The sequence below is a fragment of the Bos taurus genome, chromosome 5 (genome assembly GCF_002263795.3).
Source record: "Bos taurus isolate L1 Dominette 01449 registration number 42190680 breed Hereford chromosome 5, ARS-UCD2.0, whole genome shotgun sequence".
NCBI lineage: Eukaryota > Metazoa > Chordata > Mammalia > Artiodactyla > Bovidae > Bos > Bos taurus.
In genome coordinates, this window is record NC_037332.1 from 107616607 (window position 1) to 107640945 (window position 24339).

The 24339-nt window shown below is 37.8% G+C and overlaps 1 protein-coding gene across 35 annotated transcripts in view; it reads left to right on the plus strand.

The window, feature by feature from the left end:
• Window positions 1-24339, plus strand: part of WNK1 (WNK lysine deficient protein kinase 1) — a 130343-nt gene that overhangs the window by 38820 nt on the left and 67184 nt on the right. For all 35 annotated transcript variants that reach the window (XM_059887115.1, XM_059887118.1, XM_059887120.1 and 32 more), the window contains exon 2: window positions 16959-17131. In XM_059887115.1, the coding sequence (XP_059743098.1) occupies window positions 16959-17131 (173 nt within the window). The remainder of the gene's footprint in view (window positions 1-16958; window positions 17132-24339) is intronic.

Consider the following 24339-nt stretch of genomic DNA (forward strand, 5'->3'; position numbering starts at 1 on the left):
ATTTTACTCAGCCTTGTAGCCAGAGTCCGCACAATGGAAGAGAAGAACTGTAGGATTTCCCATTATACTGAACTGTCTGTCTTCCTAAGGACAGGAACTTTCTTAACCATCTGGGTAAATCCGAAGCACTACTACTTCCTACCTCCCCCTCAAAGTGCAAGAGTTTGTCAAGGATGTTTTCTTTTTCTTTTTTTTTTTAATATCTGAAAAAAAATTTTTTTTTTTTAATTTTATTTTATTTTTAAACTTTACATAATTGTATTAGTTTTGCCAAATATCAAAATGAATCCGCCACAGGAATACATGTGTTTCCCAGCCTGAACCCTCCTCCCTCCTCCCTCCTCCCTCCCCCCTCCCCATACCATCCCTCTGGGTCGTCCCAGTGCACTAGCCCCAAGCATCCAGTATCGTGCATCGAACCTGGACTGGCAACTCGTTTCATACGTGATATTTTACACGTTTCAATGCCATTCTCCCAAATCTTCCCACCCTCTCCCTCTCCCACAGAGTCCATAAGATTGTTCTATACATCAGTGTCTCTTTTGCTGTCTCGTACACAGGATTATTGTTACAATCTTTCTAAATTCCATATATATGCGTTTTCTGGCGGAAGAAATTAGCCATGTGAAGGCGGGGAGGGAAATACATGTGTTACAGGCTGAGGAAGAGCAAAGATACAAAGGTGGAAGAGCTTAGCACAGAACCATAGTAATTTTACTTCTGGTTAATAAGACTTTTTTTTTCTTATTATTTTTGTAATCTGTGACTCTTGTAAGAGAAAACCATGCACATAGGAATAAATTTGAATTGTTTAATAATAAAGCTGTATGCAGATGTTTACAACAGAACCTGAAAGTTTCTCCTTGTCTGTGTTGTCCTGCTTTCACTGCTATTCCCGGAGGCAACCATGTATTTTTTGCATTTTCATGTGCTTCCGGTTCTCCAGACCTTTGCACAAATATATATTCATCTTTTAAAAATGGTAACCATTTTTCTGTGACTATTCTGTCCTTCTGGAGTTTTTACTGAAGTCTGAGGAAAAGACTGGCTGGATGGCATCACTGACTGGATGGATGTGAGTCTTGAGTGAACTCCGGGAGTTGGTGATGGACAGGGAGGCCTGGCGTGCTGCGATTCATGGGGTCGCAAAGAATAGGACACGACTGAGCGACTGAACTGAACTGAGGAAAAGAGACATGATTTGGATTCAGATTCCAGCTAGGTCATTAAAAGCCTCCATTTTCTTCATTTGTAAGATGAAGATAATGATAGCATCTCCCTAAACGGGTTGATACACAGAATAAATGGGACTACATATGGACTCTTTAGTAAGGTAACTAGTTCTTGGTGAGTAATACATTGTAGCTACTGTAATTAAGAAATAAGGCCAAGACACTTGTGTCATCCTCCTACTGCTAAGGAATAAACTTGAAGCAGTGGAGCACAGCCAGCCCTCTCCATCTAAAGAATAAAATCTCTGGGGTCTAGCAATGATGGCGGTTGCCAAGTCATTAAAGGGCTATGTCATGAAGAACAAGTCAGACCTTTTCTTTGTGGTTTTTAGAATCATTGAGTTACCAGATTGTCAGCTGTCTATGAAAGAACTATTTAAGGCAGAGCTTAGCAAAATTGGATGACCTGAAAAATCTATAAAATTATGAAGGACAGTGTGTTAATATATTGGTCTACCTGTTGTCTGTTAAAATGAGGCATGTACAAGAGAACTAAATAGTAAATTTAGGATAAAAATAAGGTTACTGTCATATAATATACTAAGAAAAAATGGTCGATTTCCTTTAGAAAAGATTATGGAAAGAATCCTAAAACCATAATATCACACGTAAATCCTTTAAAAATTTGTTATCAGCCTCTATTAACTTGGAATAATTGGTTCTCATGAGCATCCTTTTTGTTTTTAACTTTTCTATGCCATCCTTTGTGTTGGGCAGTTTGTTAATGGACCCTTGTAAATGTTTTGCTGCTTTGGGGAATGTGCTGATTTTTACTCCTGTTTTTTTTTTTCCCTATTCTCTCTCTCTCTTTTTTTTTTCTGGGGCATATTTATTTGTATGGTGAAAGGACTGATGCTGAAGCTGAAACTCCAGTACTTTGGCCATCTGATGCGAAGAACTGACTCATTTGAAAAGTTACCCTGATGCTGGGAAAGATTGAAGGGGGAAGGAGAAGGGGACGACAGAGGATGAGATGGTTGGATGGCATCATTGACTCAATGGACATGAGTTTGAATAAACTCCGGGAGTTGGTGATGGACAGGGAGGCCTGGCGTGCTGCAGTCCATGGGGTCGGACACAACGACTGAGTGACTGAACTGAACTGACAGTTCTAAATCTTTTTCTCTCTCCCGCCTCTCCCCTCCCGCCCCACATTTTTGGCTTCATCTTTTTTGATCACCTTGTAATTTGGCAATGAGTTTTTAATATTTTAAAGAGAAAAAATACAAAATCATTGAGCTTTTCTCTAGCATTCAGGTTTCCTGCTGCATGGCTGTCAATTTTTTTTCCCCTCCCAGTCACCTGCCTTCCATATGTGTGGCTCACAGTGGGGCTATAAACACAAGTTTGGAAGATCGATCTTCGTTCAAGAAAGAGCCAAAAGAAAAAAGCATGGGTATAAGAGAATTCGGAAGAATCATGCAGGATCCAAAAGTATAAATTAAAATGCTAACATATTCAGTAAGATGCATGGAAACTTGGATTTCTGGCATGAGAGAAAGAAAGACTACTTTAAGGGGGGCTTGAGAAGACAATTCAAGACAACAATAGCAGAATTTAAATCTACATTGAATATCATTTAAAAAAAAGCAGATGCCACAGAAAGTCAGTAATAATGAGAAGTGAATTCAAAGAAGAGAGAAACAATTTATGGATAGTTGAGTTTCTAAAGGGACCAATAATTGATAGCCTAGAAGATGATTTTTCTGAGTTAAAAAAGTTCTTTGCATACAGACAGAAAGAACTCATTACTTCATTCTCATCAAAAACCAACAAATACACATCTTAGACAAAGACTCTAGCAAAATAATTGAACTTTAAAGATTAGGAAAAAGGGCAGCTTATAAATGTCCATGTGGAGAAATACAGTTATTTATTAATACTAAAGATGCAAAGTCAGACTCCCAGAAGACCATGGCGTGTACTATTTAAAGGAATTAGAGTATTGAAACAGGACTTAAGGCATCGAGAATTGAAGCTATTTTATAATGACTGACAATATAAATGAAGTTGTTAAAAATGTAAGCATGGCTGTAAAGGGAATTTGTGATGAATGGTCTATGGAATCAAAAAGGAAGCATTAATCAATTTCCAGATAACTGTAGCAAGAAGAGGTAAGGAAGGTGGTAAACATGGTTTAAACTACTGTAAGGCACTCCAGAGAGCCTGACTCTAGATGTAAGGCAAAGAGTGTTGTTGGACAAGTAAAGGAAACTCTGATAGAATGAAATAAGGTACCTTCCACACTGCTGGGAGAAGACATGAAAAGGAAAATAATTCAGTCATACATAAGATTGACTCATACTACTGTATTCAGTCATTATGACTGACAAATACGACAGTTTTATTTGGTTCAGTAGTATTCCATTTTACATATTTACCAGGTTTTGTTTTCCATTCATCTGTTGTTGGGCAGTTGGGGTGTTTCCACACTATGTCTACTGTGAATACTGCTGCAATGAACAGTGGTATAAAAGTTGTTATCTGTGTGAGTCTCAGCTTCAGTTTCTTTGGGTATAAACCTAGAGGTGGAATTGCTGGATTATATGCTAATTCTGTTTAGATTTTTGAGTAAATTTGCCACACTTTTCCACAGTGGCTATACCATTTTATATTTCTATCAATAATGCCCAAAGGTTCCAGTTTCTCTGTATTTTTGCTAACATTTAAATTTCTAAGTTGTTCTTGTTTTTTGTTTTTATGGTAGCCTCCTAATGGGTTTGAAGTTAACTTAAATTGTTAACATATTATTTGTGTAAGTAGAAAACAATATATATTCCTTGTGTTTTATAGATCTTAACTATAAAATCAAAATATACTTTCAGTTTTTCAAATTAAACTGAAATCAAATTAATGTTTATTTTGCAGTTATAATGCAGTTTTCCTTTATAAATACTTTATTCCTATGAGAATGTCTTTAATTACAAATGATAACTGCAGAAATACTCCCTTTAACTGCTAAAGGAATTCAGAGTAACTAATTGGGAAATTTGCTGACATTTTAGGGCATGCCAACCTGCTTACAGCCAAACTTAGTTTATTAACAAAATTAACAATGACTTGAATTTATAAACTGCCACTTAGGTTATCATCTGGTTGCTAATGTAGTTAATTAAAAAAGCAAACTGCCTTAAATCTTCTGTTCAACTAGTTGAACCAGAATATACACATATAACTTGGGAAACCCATGGCTCAGACAGTAAAGAATCTGCCTGCAATGCAGGAGGACCTGGGTTTGATCCCTGGATCAGGAAGATCCCCTAGAGAAGGAAATGGCAACCCATTCCAGTATTTTTGTCTGGAGAATTCCATGGATAGGGGAGTCTGGTGGGCTACAGTTCATGGGGTCACCAAGAGTCCAACACGACTGAATGACTAACACTTTCTTTCACTTTCATATGTATATAAATTTGTAATTCATTCTCTAAGTCGAGCACAGAATTTTTTTCAGTTCACTTCAGTCACTGAGTCGTGCCTTACTCTTCATGACCCCATGACTGCAGTATGCCAGGTTTCCCTGTCCTTCACCAACTCCTGGAGCTTGTTCAAACTCATGTCCATTGAGTCAGTGATGTCATCCAACCGTCTCATCCTCTGTCATCCCCTTCTCCTCCTGCCTTCAGTCTTTCCCAGCATCAGAGTCTTTTCAAGTGAGTCAGTTCTTCACATCAGGTGGCCAAAGTATTGGATAGAGTTTCAGCTTCAGCATCAGTCCTTCTAGTGAATATTCAGAACTGATTTCCTTTAGGATGGACTGGTTTGATCTCCTTGCAGTCCAAGGGACTCTCAAAAGTCTTCTCCAACGCTCAGCTTTCTTTATAGTCCAACCTTCACATCGTACATGACTATTGAAAAAACCATAGCTTTGACTAGACAGACCTTTTAATATGCTGTCTAGGTTGGTCATAGCTTTTCTTCCAAGGAGCAAGCATCTTTTAATTTCATGGCTGCAGTCACCATCTGCAGTGATTTTGGAGCCCCCCAAAATTAAGTCTTTATCACTGTTTCCATTGTTTCCCCATCTGTTTGCTGTGAAGTGATGGGACCAGATGCCATGATCTTAGTTTTCTGAATGTTGACTTTTTTTTTTTTGAATGTTGACTTTTAAGCCAACTTTTTCACTCTCCTCTTTCACTTTCATCAAGAGGCTCTTTAGTTCTTCTGACTTTCTGCCATAAGGGTGGTGTCATCTGCGTATCTGAGGTTATTGATATTTCTTCTGGCAATCTTGATTCCAGCTTGTGCTTCATCCAGCCCGGCATTTCACATGACATACTCTGCATGTAAGTTAAATAAGCAGGGTGACAGTATACAGCTTTAACATACTCCTTTCCCAGTTTGGAACCAGTCTGTTGTTCCATGTCCAGTTCTCACTGTTGCTTCTTGACCTGCATGCAGATTTCTCGGGAGGTAGGTCAGTTGGTCTGGTATTCCCATCTCTTGAAGAATAATCCACATTTTGTTGTGATCCACACAGTCAAAGGCTTTGGTGTAGTTAGTAAAGCAGTAGTAGATATTTTTCTGGAACTCTCTTGCTTTTTCGATGTTCCAGTGGATGTTGGCAATTTGATCTCTGGTTCCTTTGCCTTTTCTAAAACCAGCTTGAACCTCTGGGAGTTCACAGTTCATGTACTGTTGAAGCCTAGCTTGGAGAATTTTGAACATTACTTTGCTAGTGTGTGAGATGAGTGCAATTGTGTGGTAGTTGGAACATTCTTTGGCATTGCCTTTCTTTGGGATTGGAATGAAAACTGACTTTTTCCAGTCCTGTGGCCACTGCTGAGTTTTCCAAATTTGCTGGCATATTGACTGCAGCACTTGAACAGCATCATCTTTTAGGATTTGAAATAGCTCAGCTGGAATTCAATTCCGTCACCTCCACTAGCTTTGTTCATAGTGATGCTTCTTAAGGTCCACTTGACTTCAGGTTCCAGAATTGTTTTACCCATTCTTGATATGTCTTGCAGTCCCAAATTAAGAAAATGCTAACTTCTCCAGATGACTTCTTCAGTAGTCTATTCCACTGCAGTGTAAAATTGGCCAACTGTGAATTGTATTCATGAATATATATCGAATAAATCCCTATGAATGAAGTATCTGACATAAAAATTCTGTTCTTTTGTGTAATGATTTTCACAGTTTTAAAAGTTTGCATGCAGTATGTCGATTCCTCAGAATAACTTAGTCAAGAAGGATGATGTTTGCATTTTACAGCAAGAAAACTCATGGCAGTTTCTTTAGTTACAGGAGTGCAGAAGAAGAGATGAGTATGCTGTGTGGATCACAGTATTCATTCCTACCTGTATGGGTTGTTTTGGAAAGTGTAGAAGAAAAGTTGGATCTGAGTGGCTTTGGAACATGGATTTGATGTACCCGAGGGTTTCTCAAACTTAGTGGTTGTAAGAAATTCTTTCCCCTGTTGATTGATTCACTAGGGTGAGGGCAGTGCATGAGAATCCTTGGCTACCCCAGAGGATTCTTGTAATGAGGCAAAATTGACTGGCTAATTTTACACTTACTATTTCAGAGCAGGGGACTTGGTGTGATTAAAAAGTATTTTGGAGAACATATGAATCTAAAGGATAGAATGAGGTGGAAAAAAGCGTAATTAGGCGATAGATTTTTTGATAGGACGTAGTTATACCTTTTACTGGGTTGCAATAATGTAAAGGACACGTGGAAAATGATGAAATTTCAGAGATTAAAGGAGATTCCACCTTTACTACTTGGAAAGACAGAGAGAAACAAGGAAATTGAAGTGGATAAGCTGATTTGTGGAAGAAACTTTGTAGAGTAGGAGATACATCGAAGTTTTGACTGTAAAATGTCCAGTAGACATTTGTAAATAATAATTTGTACTCCAGAATTGGTAAAACAGTACATTAAAATAGTCTTGACCTTGATAAGCATGAGGATATCAAGTATTCATTCTCAATATAAAACTCTAAAGATGGATGTACTTGTGCAAATCAGGCTTTCTGGGTTTGTTTTTCATTCCTTACTCTTCAAATCTTACTGCTGTCTGTACTTCTGAGTTTCCTTGTAAAGTTAAGTATGAATTCACTGCCTCGGAAGTGGGTATGGTAAAGAGAGAGGTTAAGGCTGAGCTAATGAGAGGATTTTAGAAGAAAAGAGGGTATATAAGTATTTAAAGTTCATATGAATGGCTATGTTAAAGAGTCTTCTCTCCTTTTTTTTAATTAAAAGTTTTTTGGCTTTGTTCTAATTTTCTTGGATTAATATCTTGTCAGGCACGTAGAAAAGCTCACGCATTGTATTTTTACATGCTTAGTCGTGTCTGGCTCTTTGTGACCCCGTGGACTGTACCAGGCTCCTCTGTCCATGGGATCTACCAGGTAGTAATACTGGAGGGGGTTGCCATTTCCTTCTCCAGGGGATCTTCCCAACCCAGGGATGGAATCCGAGTTTCCTGCATTGGCAGGTGGTTCTTTATCACTGAGCCATCAGGGAAGCCCGTGTTCTTATATACTGGACTGGACTTTATTGACTTCTTTCCTGAACAAAACAAAACAGTTTGGATATCAGACTCTGAATTCTGTGATAAAACTCTTGCTGTTTTGTGATGTGTACCCACCACATTTAAGTTCCCAATGCTGGCCAGTTCTTACCAGGATGACCCACTAAGTTTTGTTTCGTTGGTCTCTCCCTTGGTGACCATACATCAACCCCATTTCATTTGGACTTTGTTTTCGGTATCCATTGCAGAGTAACTTTTGTCTCTGAAGTGTAAAATTTTCTTCCTGTAAATTATCAAGAGTTTTTTGATCTTTGCATCCACCTTCAACTCTCCTTGTCCCCCCTTGGCCTTCTTTTCTTTGCTTAGAAAGTTTTAGAATAAGTTCCTACCCGATAACCATTGGAATTTAGCCCTCTCAGTTAACTGCATTCACATTCAGATAAATCTAATTTATCTCAATGAAACCTATTTATGAGACTAGGTAGTGTTCTGAATTTTGCTGTATTATAAACAATAGATATTGTAAGTCATTTAGTGAAAATAGCTATTTTCTGATAGGACTAAATATGTTTATTCTTTTGTGGTTCAGCTATTACAAGTATCTGCTACATTTTTTAGTCTTAACATAAAGCTTTCTATATGTACCAGGCTTTAGATATTTTTTATTTCCTTTTGGTTTTGTGCCTCTGAAAAAAGAAGGGTGGTGAGAATCTCAAGCCCCACATTTACTTATTTGTGGCCCAGATTTGGGATGACGTGGAGGATGCTTAATGGTAGAACTATTAAATAAATTAGCACAAGTCTGGTTTGAGAGAGCACTCTAGACTTTCTTGTGTAAGTAGGTTATTTTTTCTTCCTGCTTTGAAACAGAGAACGTTTTGTAAGAAAATAAAATGCGAATAAAGATGAGCCAGAGGGAGAAGGGAGCAGTGGAGGAGGAGTTAGAACAGCTAGGTTCTTTTTTGCTCTTCTTTTGATGACTTGACCTATTGAGGAAAATTCAAATAGACTCTCTTCTCTACAGGATAGACCCTGTTCCTAAGGGTATCATATTGGAAGGTCATAATGAAATTTGTAGAAGGAATTTGTTGTTTAGTCGCTCAGTCATGTCCGACTCTTGCGACTCCATGGACTATAGTCAGCCAGGCTCCTCTGGCCATGAGATTTAGTAGACAAGAATACTGAAGTAGGTTGTCATTTCCTCCTCCAGGGGATCTTCCCGACCCAGGGATCAAACCCGTGTCTCCTGCAGGCAGGTTCTTTACCACTGAGCCACCATGGCTTTACTCTGTAGATTTGGCCATGTAAAACTCAGGTTTAATTTTCACAGGGTATTTCACAACACCTTAAAAGCCCTATTAATCTTTGTTGTTGTTGTTAACAGTTAAGAGTTTTTGCATGAGCATCATTATTTTGCTTCTATTAGTTATTTTCCCCACCTTTCCTCAAGCCTTCAAGCCTCAAGTCTGATTATTTGGGGATTTTCAAGAAGAAGAAGATGTTACCTGTAGTTAAAAAGCAAAGTATTTAGTAGATAGAAGACTTTAAGAGTACAAAATACTTTTCTTTGTTAAGTATTTCAATTCAAATACTATCTTTGAATTGTTATTTTAGACCATGAAGGCCTGTGTAAAAGAGGAATCTGGACTTAGTCATTTACGTGATAACTTTATGTGATAACTTTCTTTCAAAATACAGAATAATAATTTAAATTTTTGGTAAATATTTACTGGAACCCATGCTGCATGGGCCCAAACAGTGGTTCAAACTGCTGTTCTCTATGCCTGAAGACAAGTTTTTATTTCCATATTCCAACACCCAGCAATTCGTATCACTATAAAAGATGGAGTAGGTGCTCAGGGCTGTGTGAAGTCAGTGTGGTGCAGACAGTGATAAACAGGGAGGACTCCAGCATTGACCTCACATACTCTAATCAAGGAGCTCCAGACACTGCTCTCCACCCATATTTTGATGGGTAGACTTATCATATGTGTTCTTATTTTAGTAGTAAAATTTTGAATATTGCTAAAAATAAAATGCATAGAAGTTTAAATGTTAATAAGTCTCAAGTGTCAAATTTTCTGGGGGTACAGATGTTAATTAACTAATAAAGGAAATATTTCTGATTTGATTTTATGAAAATCAAGCTCACTGTTTCAGTTAAGCAATTTGTTTGGAAGGTTTGTTTCTGGGGCTGATAAAATAATCAATAGGAAGGCATAGGATTGCTGTTTTAGAGAATACTGAAATTTAGGGAATGAGAAAATGCTTCCAGAGGATGTTTAAAATATACAGAGCAAGGAACTGGAGAGTCAAATTGCTGTAGGTCATTCTACATTGCATTTCTCACCCAAGAAGAAATTGCATCAGCAAATAATCTCCTGAGCACTGTTATTTGGACGGCACTGAGATGAACGGTTGTTTCACTTGTTGTTAGGCTCCCCACCTCCACCCCCAGCTGCCTGGAACTGTGCATGTTATGGGAGGCCATGTGACAGTGATCCTTGGTTTTGTTCATTTAGCCTGTCAAAACAATTTTATGTAGGTGGAAAGAAATGAATGAAACGAATAGAGTGGGTTAGCTGCATCAGCTCTCATTTACACCGAAGGTAATGAGTGTTGCAGTAGGGATAGTGTAGCAAGCCCCCAGAAATACCCAGTTTGATAGTGTTGGAGAAAAAGATGCCAAAAAGCAACAGCTGTGTTAATCTGCTCGAAATTTTCTTTGATACTTAGAGTTAGAAATAGGGACTTCCCTAGTGGTTAAGACTCTGCTCCTAATGCAGGGGCCTTGAGTTCAGTCCCTGCTCAGGAAACTAAGATCTCACATGCTGCATGGTGTGGCCAAAAAATAAAATAAAAAATAAATTTTACCATTGACTTCATGATAATTTGTCACTTAGCAATGTTTTTTTTAAGTGTCCAAGTCTCTCTTTTTTATATAACTTTTAAAGGTTACAGTCCATTTACAGTTATTACAAAATATTGGCTGTATTTCCTGTGTTGTACAGCACATCTGTATAGCCTGTCACATACGCAGCAGTTTGTACTTCCCACCCCCCCCCCAACGCCATACTGTCCCCCTCCCCCGGTGGTAACCACAAGTGTGTTCTCTGTATCTGTGAGTTTACTTCTTTTTTGTTACATTTGACAAATGATAGTATTTAAACAATATATACTCCTCTTATTTTACCTTCAACTGTAGTTTATAATTTAGTAAAGTGCCTAGTTCTTTTCAGTGATCCCTAGTTAATAACAAATATCAACATGGCTCTTCTGAGAAGAAAAATGTTCTAGGAGCTATATAAAAATTAAGATATGTTTGTCTAGTTTAGTGAATGGAACATGAGCTATGAATCAAATCTTAATTTAATTTGTGCTTCTGCTTCTCATTGTGAATTTGAGGGAGACTCTAAATTTCTGTATCTCATGGGTTTTCTGAGAATGGGAACAGAAGTAAAACAACCAGTTGGTGCAAATAGCAAACACTTGACAAATATTAATTAAGAAGCCCCAGGTGTGCTTATGGTCTGTGTGCTTCTGTTAGTTTTCATCTCTTTTACATTGTTTTACAAATTCTTGTGGATGCTAAAATAGTGTAGTTCTCTGAGATGTGAAATTGTCCTAGATTAAGAAGTCTTATAGATAGAACAAGTTAACAGATTATTGAAAGAAACACCAAATTACTTGGTTGGACTTTTTCCCTACTTAGTCGGTAATATGTATTCATAGTTTTTTTTTTTAATTTAATCTATTTTAATTTTGGGGGTGTGGTGAGTGTTACATTGCTGCACATGAGCTTTTCTCTAGTTGCAGCAAGTGGGGCTACTTGATGGTGTGTGGGCTTCTCATTGTGGTGGCTTCTCTTGTTGCAGAGCACAGGCTCTAGGGCCTGAGGGCTTTAGTAGTTATCAGGTGCTGGCTCAGTAGTTGCTGCAGGTGCTCTCAGTAATTGTGGCTTATGGGCTTAGTTGCTTCTCGGGATGTAGAAATCTTCCTGAACCAGGAAGCAAACCAATGTCCCCTGCATTCCAAGTTAACCTCTAGACCACCAGGGAAGTCCTGTTCTCATATTTCTAATGTTAAAGAAGGTTCCCTTAAAATAAGTCATCAATAGCTTTCAGGGAGGATAAAAATCTATAATAGACACATAAAATAGTCTCCATTTACAGTATAGATGACTTTGAGGCAAAATTAGATAAAAGTTGCATTCAGCGTATTTATTCTGTAGAAGAAAATTGGTTGTAGATTTTTGTTGAGGAAGAAGTCCCTGTTTCGTTACTAGCGCACCCCCCCCCCTTTATATTTTCCTATAAATGAGTAGTTGGCAGACTTTTTACAATGGCTTTTAACAAATCCTTTTAAAAATCAAAATGGTGGCAGCCTTGACCTTTGCAGATTGGTCGTAGTGTTTGAGTTGTGTTAAGTTACTGAGTCTCAGAGGCCCAAATTTAATCCTTACCTTTCTTTTAAGTCGTAAGAATTTATTTTATTCCTGAGGAAGTGCTAACTACTTGTGAAGAATGTACACACACTTTAGTTTTTGGAAAGCACATTCATGAATTCATTTAACACATGGCAGCTGAACAATGCTAAGTTGTCAGATGCTAAAGATAGAACCCTGAAAAGGCATTTTGTCACCGCTTTTAGAATAAGCCTCACTATAATATTACTTGTGACTAAGAGCTCTGAAAGAGGCATATAGATAGTTCATGTCACTGTACAGATAGGCAGGAGGGGATGATATAACCTAGAGTAGGGGGCAGTCAACAGTGCTGTCCGTGTGTGAATGACTGGACATTAACCGGGCATAAAAGGCCCACGGGAGGGCATCCTGTATAGAAGGAAGCATGTGTGAGGGACCTGAATGGGAAGAGGCATGGCATGCTTGAGAAAGGAAGCATGAGAGTGACAAGAAAGAAGGCTCTGAGAGTGGGCAAGGGTTGTATTGTGTAGGACCTCGTAGGTCATGGGGGTTTTCTACCTTTATCCTAAAGGCTGCAGAAAGCTAGTAGAGAGTTTTAAACAGGATTATGACATACAGTACTTCACTGAGTCTGAGATTCCAGTTGTATGATGCACTCTAATTTCAGAGATGTTAAAAATGTGGAAAATGACATTTCTAAGAATTGATGAAGTGGGCATACCATAGAATTGATTAAATTGATGTTATAATATTCTGACTGTATTTGGACAGAGTGGAATACACATTGTACAGGGGTAATAAGATTAGATGTGTGGAAACAGCTAGTAGGTTTACTGCAGAAATCCAGAGGGAGATCGTGACAGCTTGAATGAAATAGGATGGAGGCAGTAGAGAAAGACATGAATAAATTACTTTGGTTTGAGTTTTCTGGAGAAAAGGTTTACAAGTCTTGTATATGTTAAAACACTTGTGGATAGCATAGAAACAATCTTTATGTAGATTATAAATTAAAATTTAAGTAACAATGTAGAGTGATTATGCTACAGTCTTGGTTAACCTCTAGTGACAGTTTCTGGCTATACCAGTTGAGAGAAAACATTTTGTTTACTATTAAGTACTGTAAACTACCTTATCCGGTACAATGTAAATTCCAAGTTTCAGCTGCAGTGGTCTACTGTAAGTGATACACTTTCCAGAGGCTCTAAACTCTGGTTGAATAAACACATTTAAGTGAATAAGTTTAAATCTCGTAGCTCACCGTTATTAAAGTTCTGAGCCTCCTTGCCTCCAGTCTATATCCTGCATTTCCAAGTTTGCCTTTAGCACTTTCTGCAGACTCTTGCGGTCTTAAGCATTTTGGGTATTCTAACACTAGAGCTCCATGCCCATGATCTCAGTGCTTAGGGTAGCCTGCTATGGTGGGGGACAACACTAGCTTGTGCACACAGAATTGGGTCTTATATCCAGTACTTGCTCTCGAAGTACTCTTTTTATAAATACAAATAAAAATGTTTTCTCTTTTTAATATCTATTAAGTTAATGCCTCTGCCTCTTACATTGGAAGGTCTAGACTAGCAGGAAACTTGTCTCTTACGTTTGTCGTATCCTATTGCCTGACACAGGGTACTCAAGTATTTAAAATCTAATTAACCATTTATGAAGAGAGACAATAATCGCTAAAACTGAAATGAATGTTGTATGCCTCAGAAAATAAGAGTACTTACCAAGACAAGTAGTAGACTATATATGAAAATATAAAAATTAAATATTACTTAATGGTAGGTAGAATATTATAATTCATTTGGCTCATGTGTGATTAGTCTTCTGATTGTTCTGAGAGTAGATTAACGTTACAGTTTCTTTAAGTTTTCATAATTCAGCAGTAATGTATGAGAGTTAACAGGTGATCTAGGTTTTCTTTTTGGAATAGTTTCCTGAAATGAGGACGTGTAAGAATATATGGTAAACAATAGTTTTTTAATAAAACATACATTAATAAACACTATTGTCAGTAAATGGAAAATGAAACAAGCTGAAAATTCTTCCCACTGTATAATACCAGATACTTTGAAAATTTTAATGAGAAGAACTACAAAATCCTATCCTTTTAAATGCATAGTTGAGCTTGTGGGGATGTCAGGATGATTTCCAAGGTTTAAAAACTAAGAAGAAACTAGAAACCAGAGTAGGAAAAGTGAATTGACACTGAGGTTTTTCTGGGACAGTTGCCAGTCTTGTTGACTAAGAGGCATGGTTTAAAGGGAAAGATATACCCATTTGAATGCAGAGTTCCAAAGAATAGCGAGAGATGAGAAAGCCTTCCTCAGTGATCAGTGCAAAGAAATAGAAGAAAACAGTAGAACGGGAAAAACTAGAGATCGCTTCAAGAAAATTAGAGATACCAAATGCAAAGATGGGCTCAATAAAGGACAGAAATGGGATGGAACTAGCAGAAGCAGAAGCTATTAAGAGGTGGCAAGAATATACAGAAGAACTATACAAAAAAGATCTTCATGACCCAGGTAATCATGGTGTGATCACTCACCTAGAGCCAGACATCCTGGAATGTGAAGGCAAGTGGGCCTTAGGAAGCATCACTACAAACAAAGCTAGTGGAGGTGATGGAATTCCAGTTGAGTTATTTCAAATCCCAAAAGATGATGCTGTGAAAGTGCTGCAGTCAATATGCCGGCAAATTTGGAAAACTCCGCAGTGGCCGCAGGACTGGAAAAGGTCAATTTTCATTCCAATCCCAAAGAAAAGTAATGCCAAAGAATGCTCAAATTACCACACAATTGCACTCATCTCACACACTAGCAAAGTGATGTTCAAAATTCTCCAAGCCAGGCTTCAACAGTACGTGAACCATGAACTTCCAGATGTTCAAGCTGGTTTTAGAAAAGGCAGAGGAAGCAGAGATCAAATTGCCAACATCTGTTGGATCATTGAAAAGCAAGAGAGTTCCAGAAAAACACCTATTTCTGCTTTATTGACTATGCCAAGGCCTTTGACTGTGTGGATCACAACAAACTGGAAAATTCTGAAAGAGATGGGAATACCAGACCACCTAACCTGACTCTTGAGAAATCTGTGTGCAGGTTAGGAAGCAATAGGTAGAACTGGACATGGAACAACAGGCTGGTTCCAAATAGGAAAAGGAGTACGTCAAGGCTGTATATTGAAAACAAATTGTATTAAAATAGTTATTAAACCTTTTGAATTTGTGATATAGTATGCATTATTAATGTATATATTTATAAGCTCTCCTAGAAGATCTAATGACTAGTGTAATTTCAAAGAATGCCTAGTGTGGTATTTTAAGATAGGAATGGTATATCTAATCAGGGTAGTAGTAATAGTAACAGTAGTAGTAGTAGTGGAAGTGGGTACTAGTACTGGTGGATCGAACCCAGGTCTCCTAGATTGCAGTCAGATTCTTTACCAACTGAGCCACAAAAGAAGCCCAAGAATACTGGAATGGGTAGCCTATTGCTTTTCCAATGAATCTTCCCAACCCACGAATCAAACTGGAATCTCCTGCATTGCAGGCGGATTCTTTACCAAGAGTTATTCAAGGGCAGCAATGGGAAAGGCTATCTAGTTACACAGGAGAGTTTACATTACGTCTTTAGTGTTTAAACACATTATGTTATTGTATGCCTGGAATAGTTTGTTAAAATATGTATTACGTGCTTTGGTAGTTGACAGTTTAAACTTTAATTTACAGGGCAATGCAGAGTTTGTGTGTATGGTGCTTTGTTAAAGGAAGAACATCAGATTAAGTGCTTTTCTCCATTTATCTCAGATAAGAAGTGAATTAACCCGTAAAGTGCCAGGCACTTTAAATATATGATAGAAACATGCCTAGTAGATTACTTCTTATAACAGTCCTATGAAATGAAGGCATACACAGTCATCCCTCAATTTCCTTGTGGGGGAGAGGGGAGAAATTAAGATCTCACTACTTCCAAAATGCAATCTTGTTTCATTATTAAATTGCATGTCTCTGTCAATAGGTGACTTACCTTGGAATTGGTAAATTAACGGTACCTAAAAACTGTGTATCTGAAGCACACATTAACCGTGAAGATAGTAAAATAATCTCAAGCGTGACCTTATAATCGAGAGTTTTCTTAAATACAGTTTAGCCTGTTCTCATACTCCCCGTAACAGGCTGATGAAGTTATTATTAGTAACTTCAGTGTTGCTGCGGCTGCTGCCAAGTCGCTTCAGTCGTGTCCGACTCTGTGCGACCCCATGGACTGCAGCCCACCAAGCTTCTCCGTCCATGGCATTCTCCAGGCAAGAACACTGGAGTGGGTTGCCATTTCCTTCTCCAATGCATGAAAGTGGAAAGTGAAAGTGAAGTCGCTCAGTCGTGTCCGACTCTTAGCGACCCCATGGACTGCAGCCTACCAGGCTCCTCCATACATGGGATCTTCCAGGCAACAGTACTGGAGTGGGGTGCCATTGCCTTCTCCCAACTTCAGTGTTAGGATGTTTTATTTTAACATTGTTGGTCATTATAATATAGCACATGTTTAGCATCTAAGTGTGACTATGTGGCTTGGTGTGTTTTTTTTATTTTAAACCATATTCTGTTTTTTTTTTTAAGTTTCAGATATACAGCAAAGTGATTCAGTTATACATGTATCCATTTTCAAGTTCTTTTCCTTTTTGGTTTATTACAGAATATTGAGCAGAGTTCCCTGTGTTATACAGTAGGTCCTTTGGTTATCTGCTTTAAATATGGTAGTGTATACCTATTTTAGTCCCAAACTCCTAATCTTAAATCATATTCTCTTTTGCTTTTTGATTATAGGATCGAAAGTTAACAAAGTCTGAGAGGCAGCGATTTAAAGAAGAGGCTGAAATGTTAAAGGGTCTTCAGCATCCCAATATTGTTCGATTCTATGATTCCTGGGAATCCACAGTAAAGGGAAAGAAGTGCATTGTGTTGGTGACTGAACTGATGACATCTGGAACTCTTAAAACGTAAGTTTATCACTGTTAGAAAAGCTGACGAGGAAATAGAAGAGAACTTGAATCTCTTATTTCAGGCCTTATCAGTTCTTGTTGCCCAACATCCTAAGGAGGAAACGTTAGTATGGGAGCACATTCCCTGCTCACAAGGTCCTCTGGTGTATAAAGTGGTCTGGTAATTATGTGTTGGTAAGTATTAACTGAGACGTTGTCACAGAATAAGCCTAGTTACTTTTAAGTCATGGTGAATGCCGTTTCTAAAGTTGAGTGGCTGAGAGATCAGAAATCAAGTGACAAGGGAGCCCTCTAGTGGTTGAAATGAAGCTGAAGCTTATTGACAAGTTTTACCGATTTATTTTATCACTTCATATTGGGCAGTTTTTGCTATGTCCTTGCAAATTTTGTATTGAATGCCAATTGTATTGTGACATTTATACAGATAATTCAGTTTCCCACAGGAGCATCAGAAATTGAAGCCAAAACAGTTAGATCAATCACCTCTTCCAGGAATATGGATAGGTCAAGTATGGATAGTCCTGGGTCTCCTGGATGTACCCCTGTGCCTGTGCCCGTGGATGCATAAAAGTGACATGTGAAAAGCCAACAGATTATCTCTCCCTGCAAATTCTAATTTCCCTTCCAACTTTTCTAATATTTATGGCAACATCTTTATTCTAAGTTGTCCAGGATTCTTCTTATTCACATGTCTTTTTCTTTTCTTAGACTGTGCTCCAGGATTCTTCTTATTCACATGTCTTTTTCTTTTCTTAGACTGTGCTTAGACTGGTACTGTACCTGAGACTCGATAAATATTTGAATGAATTAAGGAAATTTGTGAAATTAAGGAAAATTGGTAATAGTTGTGTGTATCTTCTTGAGATTCTTTTTCTGGTTTGAATACTTAGTGGGTTGTCATTCTGTCAGTACACAGTAGTTTTTTTAATTTTGATAAAATTCATACAACATAAAATTATCCTGTTTAAGGTGTACAATTCATTGGTATTTATTACATTTACAGTGTTTTATAACCACATCTGTCAAGTTCCTAAACATTTTTGTCACCTTAAAAGAACACCCCATCCCCCTTCACATGCAATATGCTGCTACTGCTGCTAAGTCGCTTCAGTCGTGTCCAACTCTGTGCGACCCCATAGACGGCAGCCCACCAGGCTCCCCATCCCTGGGATTCTCCAGGCAAGAACACTGGAGTGGGTTGCCATTTCCTTCTCCAATGCACGAAAGTGAAAAGTCAAAGTGAAGTCGCTCAGTCGTGTCCGACTCTAGCGACCCTATGGACTGCAGCCTACCAGGCTCCTCCGTCCATGAGATTTTCCAGGCAAGAGCACTGGAGTGGGGTGCCATTGCCTTCTCCCACACGCAATATATTTTTTCTTTAATTGCATACAATTAAGTTTTTAGGCATTTTTCTTTTAAGTTTAATGTTCTCTTTTCCCATCCTCATCTGTTTCAGTTTCTGAGCCTCATAGCAAAGGCAGCAAGAGGTAAAGTAGAAAGAGCTCTGGACCGTAGTTGGTGTCTGCTCCCTGCTCTGACTTTGGCCAGCTGGGATTTAGGGCAATGAGAGCCCCTTCCCTGGGCCTCAGTTCTCCATGTGTAAAATGCATGGTTGGACTAGCTGATCTCTAGGATTTGTGGATGGGAATTTTTTTTTTTTTTACTGTGGTAAAAAACACATAAAATTTACTGTCTTCATCATTTTTAAGTGTATATAGTTTAGTACTTTAAGATACATTCATGTTGCTATGTAAACAAATCTCAAGACTTCTTCATCTTCCGAAACTAAAACCCATCAAACAACTCTCCATTCTCCCTACCAACTATTTTGTCTCTAAGGGTTTATCTGATCAAGATATTTCATATAAATGGAATATAAAATATGTGTCTGTCCTTGGCTACTTTCACTTACCATCTTTTCAAGGTTCATGTTGTGGCATATATCTATGCTTTATTCCTTTTTATGACTAAATAATGTTTTGTGGATAAACCACAATCTGTTTATCCATTCACTTGCTGATAAATATTTGGGCTGTTTCTACCTTTTGGCTATTGGGAATAATGCTGCTCTGAACATTTGTGTACAAGTGTTTGAGTACCTGGTTTTATTTCTTTTAGATCTATGTTCCTATGAGTAGAATTGCTGAGTCATATGGTAATTCTTTACCTTTCTGAGGAACCACCAAACTGTTTTCCACAATGGCTGACTCATTTTACATTCCTGCTGACACTCAATTCAAAAATGGGCAAGTAATTTGAATAGATATTTCTCCAAAGAAGATACAGACATAGCTAATACACACATGAAAAGATGCTCAGTGTCCTGTCATTAAGGAAACACAAATCTAAACCACATGAGGTAACCTGTTAGGATGGTTATTATCAGGGCTTCCCTGAGGATCCTGTGGTTAAGAATCTCCCTTGCAATGTGAGGAATACTGGTTCAATACTGGTTCAGGAAAATCCCACCTGCCGTTGGTGACTGACCCTGTGTGCCACAACTAATGAGCCAGTACTCTGGAGCCCATGCGCTGCAACTACTGAGCCCACGAGCTGCAGTTAGTAAAGCCAGCATGCCCTAGAGCCTGTGCTTTGCAAAAGAGAAGCTACAGCAATGAGAAGCCAGTATGTATACTGCAACTAGAGTAACCCCTGCTCGCCACAGCTAGAGAAAGCCCACGTGCAGTAACAAAGACCCAGCAACCAAAAATAAATAATTTCTTTTTTTAAAAAAAGAATGGCTGTTATCAAAATGACAGATAACAAGTGCTATGGAGAAAATAAAAAACTGTTGTGCATTGTTGGTGGGGATTAAATTGGTGTAACCACTATGGAAAACAGTACAGAGGCTCCTCAAAAAATTAAAAACAGGACTACTATATGACCCCACAATTCAGTTTCTGAGTATTTACCAAAGAAACTGAAACACAGACTTAAAAAGATAATATGTACCCCCATGTTCATTGCAGCATTATTTACACTAGCTAAGTCATGGAAGCAACCTACATGTCTATTGATGGATAAATGGATAAAGAAAATATGGTATGTATATCTATAATAAAATACTATTCAGCCATGAAGAAGAAAATCTTGCCAAAAACATCGATGGACTCTTGAGGGGGTTGTGCTAAGTGAAATGAGAAAGACAAATACCATATGAACAATACCAAAAAGCCAAACTCATAGATAACAGAGAACAGATTGGTGAGGCAGGGGCAAGTGCATGCGAGTATGAAATGGGTGGGTGGACAAAAGGTGCAAACTTCCAGTTGTAAATAAAAGTCTTAAGAATGTGATGTATAGCATGGTAACTACGGTTAATAATACTGTGCTGTATATTTGAAAGTTGCTAAGAGAGTAGATCTTAAAAGTTCTCATCACAGTAAAAAAAAAAAGTTGGAGTTTTGTGATGGATTTTAACTAGACTTACTGTGGCGATCATTTCACAATATATACATATTTGAATCATCATATTGTATATCTTAAACCAACATATGTTAATTACATCTCAATAAAAAAATAAATGGAAAAGAATATGAAAAGGAATATATATATGTATAACTGAGTCACTTTGCTGTGTAGTAAAAATTAAAGCACGTTATCAACTATACAATTTATTCAATAAAATAAAAAAATAGAATTAGCATATGGTTCAACAATTCCACTTCTTGGTATATACCCAGAAGAATTAAAAACGGGGTCTTAAAGACATACTTGTACACCCGTGTTCATAGCAGCAGTATTCACAATGGACCCAAAGTCGAAGCAATCCACGTGTTCATCAGTGGAAGAATGGATAAGCAAAGTGTGGTGTATATGTACAATGGAATATTTTTCAGCCTTTTTAAAAGAGAAGGAAATATATGGTATATGCTATAACAGGAATGAACTTTAAGGGCATTGTGCTACCTGATAGAAGCCAGTCACAGAAAGACAAATACTGTATGATTCCATTTACATGAGATACTGAGAGTAGGCTAATTCATAGAGACAGAAAGTTGGGTGATAGTTGCATGGCCTCAGTGGGGAGGGGAAGTGGAGCGTCACTGTTTAAAGGGTATAGCGTTTCAGTTTCACAAGATGAGTTCTGGAGATGGATGGTGGTGATGATTGTGCATAATAATATGAACATGGCTCTGACAGTAAAGAATGCCCTAAATGTGGGAGACCCAGGTTCAATCACTGGATTGAGAAGATCCCCTGGAGAAGGGAACGGCAACCCACTCTAGTATTCTTGCCTGGAGTATCCCATGGACAGAGGAGCCTTGTGGGCTATAATCCATGAGGTCTCAGAGTTGGATACAACTGAGTGACTAATACTTCAACAACTTCAGGTGGTACATTTTATGTTCTATGTATTTATCATACTTTATTTTAGTGGAGGGGGACCAAGTGTGTTGACTTTTCTCAAAAAACAGAGTGGAAGAATAGTGTCCAGTTCCTTTTTTGAAGCCAGCATAACCCCAATACCAAAATCCTAAGATACAGCAAAAGAACTTGATAGAGCAGTGTCCCCCGTGAATATAGGTACCAAATTCCTTTACAAAATAATAGCAAATTGGATTCTAGCCATCACACTGTTGTTGTTCAGTCGCTCAGTCATAGTAGACTCTGCAACCCCATGGACTGCAGCACGCCAGGCTTCCCTGTCCTTCACTGTCTCCCAGAGTTTGCTCAAACTCATGTCTTTTGAGTCAGTGATGCCATCCAACCATCTCATCCTCTGTTGCCCTCTTCTCGTCTTGCCCTCAGTCTTCCGCAGCATCAGGGTCTTTTCCAGTGAGACGTCTCTTCACATCAGGTACCAAAGTATTGGAGCTTCAGCTTCAGCATCAGTCCTTCCAGTGAATATTCAGGATTGATTTACTTTAGAATTGACTGGTTTGATCTCCTTGCTATCCATGGGAATTTCAGTATGTCGGTGACAAATAGGGTTTATCCCAGGATTGCCAAGTTGGTTTAACATAGAATGAATTAATGTTTTTCAACACATTAACACCCCACTCCAGTACCTTTGCCTGGAAAATCCCATGGATGGAGGATTCTGGTAGGCTGCAGTCCATGGGGTCACGGAGAGTCGGACACGACTGAGCTACTTCACTTTCACTTTTCACTTTCATGCATTGGAGAAGGAAATGGTAACCCACTCCAGTGTTCTTGCCTGGAGAATCCCAGGGAGAGGGGAGCCTGGTGGGCTGCCGTCTATGGGGTCGCATAGAGTCAGACACGACTGAAGTGACTTAGCAGCAACAGAATAAAAACTGTATGATCATTTCAGTATATGTGGAAAAAGTATTTGACAAATCAGCATCTATTCCTTACTAACAACTCTTAGCAGACTTGGGGTGGTAGGAAACTTCCTCAGACTGCTAAGAGCATCTGTGAAAAAGCTTTATACATCACTACTTCCTGGGAGGTGAGGAACACAGCACAGATGCCTGCTTTCACTGCTTATGTTCTGTATTGTTCTAAAGGGGCCTGCCCAGAACAAGAATGGGGAAACCAGGAAAAAACAAAAAGATAGGAAAGGAAGAAATAAAACTGCTCCTGTTTGCAGATTATGTAATTGTTTACATAGAAAATTCCAGTGATTCTAAACATTTAATAAGGTTATAAGATACAAGTTTAATAGACAATCTATTATATTTTATCATTTTGTAGATGTGAAAGAGATACAAGCTAGCCTCATCTTTTCCCCAATATTTTTTCTCTTAAAAAGTCATAATTTTAATTCTTATTTTTCATTGTTTCTCATGCATATATAAGCTTAAATGTATATATATATATGTATTCTTTATTTTTTCTTCCAGTTGTAAGGAGAGATAATTGACATTTCCCAACATTTTATTCTAAAATTTTTCAATTATACATAAAAGTTGAAAGAATTATATAGTGAACACATACATAGTCTCTTCCTAGATTCTTTAATTTAGTTAACCTCTGTTGTGTCTGCTTTACCAAATATGTTCATCTAGTCATCCCCCTCTTTTTTCATTCCAGGTTAAGTTGCAGACATCAGTAAACACTTGAGTACATACACATTTCATCAAAGTTCCAATATTTGTATGCTTGATTTTTCCTTATAATGACGTTTATAAGCAGTGAAAATATTAATCATAGTTCTATCATTTGATAAGTTTTGATCAAAACTGTTTTTAAAAAAAAAACAACTGTTAACATATAGAACACTTCCTTCATTTCAGTAAATGCCTTACTCTTCTTTGACAACCTTTTCCTCATTCTCCAGGATTAACTCTTTATATATTTTTAAACCATAAAACCAACTTTCATCCTAAGTTTTCTTTAATTATCTCTTATCCACCCCCCAAGTGAAGCAGAATTTCTTTTTAGTTAATCTTCCTTGTGTGTATGTGTACATTTTAGGTATTTTTTTTTAGCAGTTTAAATCTTTAAATCTTTATTTAAACTTAAATCTTTAACTTTTCACAGCATGCTTATGGTTGATACTGTACAATTTTATGTAAAATAAAGAAAACTTGCACAAATATAGGCCCATTTATCTCTAGTACTTATAATTTATGCTATAAGCTTTATATTATGTATGTCTGTTGTATAGATCCTGTAACACAGTGTTATAAATTTTCCTTTAGGTAGTCACATGTAACAAAGATAATGCTAGGAAAGTATATTCTTTTATATTTACCATTTGTGTGCTTCATTTTTTTCTCTATGTCCAGATGAAATAGCATCTGACCTCAGTTTGTCAGAAAACTCTGTTCTTTTAGCTTTAGCTGGGTTGCTTGTAATCTGCTGCATACACATATATTTGAGAGGTTAGCCAGAGATTTGGGCAGAGTGAATATGCAGAACTTGGAGTGCCCCTTCTGTACCTCCTTTCTGGATTCCCCCACCCCTGCCACCTTTCAGGATCTCTGTTGTCCAACAGAACTTTCTGTGGTGATGGAAATGTTCTGTAATCTGCACCATCCAAAATGGTAGCCACTTGCCATGTGCAGTTGTTGAGCACTTGAAATTTGGTGCAGCTGGGCGATGACCTTTTTAAGTTTAATGTATCTAATTCATTTAAATATAAATATTTTCATTGTCTAGTGGGTATTGTATTGGACGGACTTTTATTGTAGAAAATTGTATTGAACACACTGTTTTAGGTGCTGCAGTCATCTTGAACTCTGTCCTTGTATTTATTCCTCAACCAATAAAACTACAGGGTTGTGTCCAGGTTT